The 5,000-nt window shown below is 40.0% G+C and overlaps 1 protein-coding gene across 5 annotated transcripts in view; it reads right to left on the bottom strand.

The window, feature by feature from the left end:
• The window catches only part of LOC122245981 (uncharacterized), a 269,082-nt gene that overhangs the window by 193,696 nt on the left and 70,386 nt on the right, over positions 1-5,000 (bottom strand). The window contains exon 1 of one of the 5 annotated variants that reach the window (XM_043004189.2): positions 3,679-4,287. The exons of 2 other annotated variants lie outside the window; for them this stretch is intronic. In XM_043004189.2, coding sequence (XP_042860123.2) covers positions 3,679-3,768 — 90 coding nt within the window. In that variant the 5' untranslated portion in view covers positions 3,769-4,287. Of the gene's footprint in view, positions 1-3,678; positions 4,288-5,000 lie in introns of those variants that run through there. 2 more of the 5 variants (XM_043004193.2, XM_043004190.2) reach the window with 2 other exon arrangements.

Raw genomic sequence — 5,000 nt, 5'->3', positions numbered from 1 at the left:
GTGGTGTTTTTGTACATGGACGATATAAAATGACGAGATCTTTATTTGTTGTGATAAGAGATAAATATAAAATATATGACATGATAGTATAGATATTTCTATTGATATATAGATAAAGATACTGGGGGGAAAATTGTAAGTGATTTTAGCATGTGTAGGTGCGGAATTTTAGTGAAAAAAAGGTTGGTGACACTAACCCAGATTAGAAAAAAGGAGAAAAAAAATAAAACATTGACGCAACACATTAACCCCGGCTAAGAAAAGTCACGAAATCCTGTAAAACGAAAAATACACAAATACAATAGCTTATTCAAGGCAAACAACTGTAAGCAAACAGACAGGCCGGGAATCAAGAGACTGTCAGAAAAACAGTCACCACGCGGCAAGAGTAACGTACAGTCAATAGCCTAGAAAATAACCTATCATTTCCCCCTACACAAGGAGACTCATGGGAAGTAAACACAATCAGCTGACACATCCAAAAAAAAGAAAAAAAAAAGAATAACAGCCAAGCGTATATCACATCCACTTCATAATATCACGTAACACAAACTTCCGAACCTCATGATTACGGCGATGAACTAACTACCTCCAACCCCCCAACCCCCCATTTGTCCAGAAATCGTAGAATTTTGAGTTATTATGACAAATAAAATGATGGAGGCGAGACGTTAAGAAACAAAATGGCTGACGTCGTGTTTCCGTGCCAGTCTCCGGGTTTCGTTCGCCACGCCCCCTTCCCTTTGCGTTATGTACCCACGTCTGTGTGATTGTATCTTGACGCGATAATGATTAGGTGTTTGTGAATCTTCGTTGGCCGAGGGATGGTGTTGTCAGATTTATTTTTAAATATGAAGTGGGAGAAATGGTAATTTGAAATGGATAACACGAAATCAAAACTTTATCAAACTATTTTCGAATTAACCGTTTTTTTTTCGTGATGTCTCAAATGTTATAGCCAATTATCATAGACGTATACTTAAGCTCACTTTTCTTTTCTTTTCTTAGCAATACATTTACCCTCATTTTTTTTTATCTTATTTAGCAATGCCTCGGCCCTCTGAAGTGTAAAATTGACGTTTACATAAATTAAGTAAAACAAGGACCAGATGTTGTAACGAGACGAAAGGTCAAGCTCACTCTAACAATATATATGTATAAGAAAAAGATATTACGAAAAAGATATCAAGCAACAGATTATTTTATTCATCAACTATTAAGAGAACAGAAATACCTCTTAACTTAATTAATCATAATAACGATAATAACAACAAAAACAGCAGTGACAAAATAATGATAAAAACAAATACAAATCAAAACAAAAGTGGACAGTATTACATAGTGACCAAAACCTCTGAAATGACAGTCCGGTAACAGTCTCAAGACAGACACACCATAAATTTAAATGATTATACTCGATACTGTCGAGTTCATAAGCACGACCCACTTACTGGTCAGCACACCCACCCACCCCGTCTACCCACTGACGCCCACCCCACCCACCCCCTGCGGACGTCCACTCCACGTTAAGACCAAATGACACCCACTGCCCCACCCCGCCTACTCTCCCCTCCACCCACTCTTCCCCACCCTACCCACTCTACATAACCCACCTGTCATATAGCCCACCCACTCTACCCAACCCACCTTCCACCCATTACAGTCACACTACCCACCCACTTTGCCATTTACAATCTATCTACCCACCCCACCTACCCACTTTGCATATTGCAATCCATCTACTTACCCCACCCACTTTAAAAAACAACAACAACCCACCACCAAGTTAATGCCTACCCACTCATAGCTAATGCCCACCTACCGCCCTTTCCATTCCACCCACTCGAAGCTAATACCCACCCACTTCACTTCCAAATCCTCACACATGTCTCATCGGAATCACCATGTTGCTATTCTATCGTAAATCGCCTTGCATGATAGATCAACTTGAGCAGAGAACTCGTGCATGAGAAACGAAAAAAAAAAAATGTAACACAAGCTGTCAACGCTTCACGCCATCATCTCTTTCCTCAAGAACGTGGTTATTAAAAGAGAGAAAAATAAAAGTTTTCGTATCTGTCAGGCAGTTATCTGAAATTACGAAAAGTGCCGTTTTTTGATATCTCGAGGTAGCTATAATCATCAAAATACCGTTTCGTAATATTTCCAAATAATTACGACGGCAGCGAGGAATCACGTTTTAAATGCTCCTGCTGGTTAACACTAACCTCCAAAAATGACTACGATTAATATATATATATATATATATATATATATATATATATATATATATATATATATATATATATATATATATATATAAAGAGAGAGGGAGAGAGAGAGAGAGAAAGAGAGAGAGAGAAAGAGAGAGAGAGAGAAAGAGAGAAAGAGAGAGAGAGAGAGAGAGAGAGAGAGAGAGAGAGAGAGAGAGAGAGAGAGAGAGAGAGAGAGAGAGAGAGAGAGAGAAAGACACACATATATCTAAGATTAGTCTCATCGACGTCGCATGACAAGGAAAAAATCACAACGAGGGAAGAATATCCACCTGTCACCACCAACGAATTATCCAATGCCATAGGCTCTTAACATGGAATTAGACAACATAAAAAAACAAACCTTTTTCAACATAACCATCATCAGCTGAGTAAGTGTAAACAGTGGACAGATGTTGAGAAAACAGCTGTAGCAAAAGGATCCAGAGGTGAATATCAACAGAAAGTGAATGGTGTGCCGTTGCAAGCGAGTCAAAAAGATGTCAAGTTTGTCCAGCAGGTTAGGTTGCGTTCGGACAGGCGTCGTGGGGGGAAGGGAGGGGAGGGGGGTGGGGTGGGGGGAGTGGAGTAAAAGGCAGGGTATCAGGTGCAGGCTCTCAGGCTCTCAGGCTCTCAGGCAGGCGATGAATGAGGCTTGGCAACAACATCACCTGCCACTGGCTTGTAAACACTATCTGGATAAATCGTCAATGTATATAAGGTATAAGTATACCTAGGTCCCTTTACTATGAAGATCTGTAGACCAAAATTATTATCATTATTTTTTTATTATTATTATCATTATATTTTTATCATTATTATTATTTATTTTTGTATTTATTTTTTTTTTTTTGTAATATCGGGGCTAAACTTTCATCAATAACCATTCTATATTCCACTCTATATTACTCTATACTTTTATTATTATTATTATTATTTTGTTATATCGTGGCTAAACTTTCACCAATGATCCCTCTATATTGGAAGGGTTGCATGACCATGCAGACCTTTCACAGTAAGCTCATTCTGTCTTTGATTATGTTTTTATCTCCGGAATAAAACTTTCACAGACCAACCCTTCAATATTCTCATGGCATAGTTACACTGCTATATGCAAGGTCTTCAACCCCCTTTCCCTTCGCACTCAATGTTGCAACGCTCAGCAACTACTACGCTGACCTGACCATACATGGAACGAGGTTGAAGGTCACTCCATAAGATGCAACAAGATATTTTTGCCTTCTTTGCATATTTTGGCAGATAAAGCAAATATTAAACAAATATAAAGCAAATAAGTATATCGAACACCTCGTAAATTCTTAATTCATCTTAAAGAATTAACAAATAAAATCTGAAATAAACTCATATCTACCATCTAAATCTCATAAAGCTTCTCTTCTCTCCATTTCCAATCTCTCATACTTACTATTTTAGCTTTCTTGTTGAGTTTGAGGTATCCCAGTTTCCAGAAGAAAGGTTTCTTCAGGTATTGCAAAGTACTCGATGCATTCATCATCTTGACGGCGATGCTATAACATCCACGAGCGTAAGAATAGTCTAATTATTTTATATGTTTTACACACGTTTACACTTTGACGGGGGTGGGGGTGGAGGGCGTGTGAGGTTCTGAATCACTAGCCCTGATTTTTTGGGGATTATTTTCTAAGGTCGCGTTGAAGTCATTACGCTATCGCTCGACGATCAGGAATATTTATATGTACATATATATATATACACACTAGATCAAGTTTTTCCAAACTTCGTGATATGATTATTATTTTTTCTTCCAAGCTCATTAGCATTCACCGATCATAGATATATCCTTTCTGTGTATATTCATCCCAGTAAAACACTGAATATCCTCATTCCGTATGCAGTTCCAAAAATTCCACTTCGGAATAAAACAGAAAACGAAAAACAAAAAAAAACAATAAAAATGAAAAGCACAGTCGCACGGAGGCGTCGGCGAGAAGAGGTCCAGTGAGGAACCAGCAGAGCGGCACCGAGCGATCCTCCTCCTCTGACAAGAACACACACACTGAGGCGCGAACTCCAGTCTGCCGCCGATCTCTTAGGGAGCCTCGAGGCACTCCGGCTGCGACGAGACTTTCTCTTAATTTCGTGTTTCCTTCGCTGGTTCTTGTTGCTCCTTCTTTCTTGCCTGCCTCCTTCCTCTGCTTCTTCTTGACTTCCTTCTTCCTCTGCTTCTTCTTGGCTTCCTTCTTCCTCCTTCTTCGGACTCTCTTTTAGTCCCCTTTGCTTACCACTTCCCTTGCTCTCTCTTCACTTCCTTGTTCTTCCTCTTCTTTTTTTTTCTTAAAACTCTCCCTCTTCTTTCTCTTTCTTTATTCTCCCTTTTTCTTCCCTCCTCCTTTAATAGTCTTCCTCCTTCCTTCCTTCCTTCTTCTTCTTCTTCATTCCTCCTTCAATACTCCACTCCTTCTTGACTCATCCTCCTCCATCTCCCCCCTTCCTCTACTCCTCCTACCTCCCCTTCCCCCCTACTCCCTACTACACTACTCCCTGACGTGCTGTGACTGACGCATTCCTTAGCTCTAGTAATGGAATCATTGTAATTACTGAGGGTTTCCTGCGTAAGGAAACCTAACGTCTTGACATGTCCTTAATAATCCTCCTGGAGAAGAAAGTTCCTCATTTCTTGAAAGGCTCCTGGGAAGAGGGGGGGAGGGGGGGAAGGAGGTAGGAAGGGGGAAGGGGGAAGGGGGAGGGGTAGGGGAATGGGGTAGA

Source organism: Penaeus japonicus, unplaced genomic scaffold (assembly GCF_977035675.1).
Source record: "Penaeus japonicus unplaced genomic scaffold, GWHDUDI00000001_assembly GWHDUDI00000031, whole genome shotgun sequence".
In the NCBI taxonomy this organism is placed as follows: domain Eukaryota; kingdom Metazoa; phylum Arthropoda; class Malacostraca; order Decapoda; family Penaeidae; genus Penaeus; species Penaeus japonicus.
Note: the sequence above shows the minus strand (reverse complement) of the source record. Positions and strands in the feature narration are given on the sequence as shown.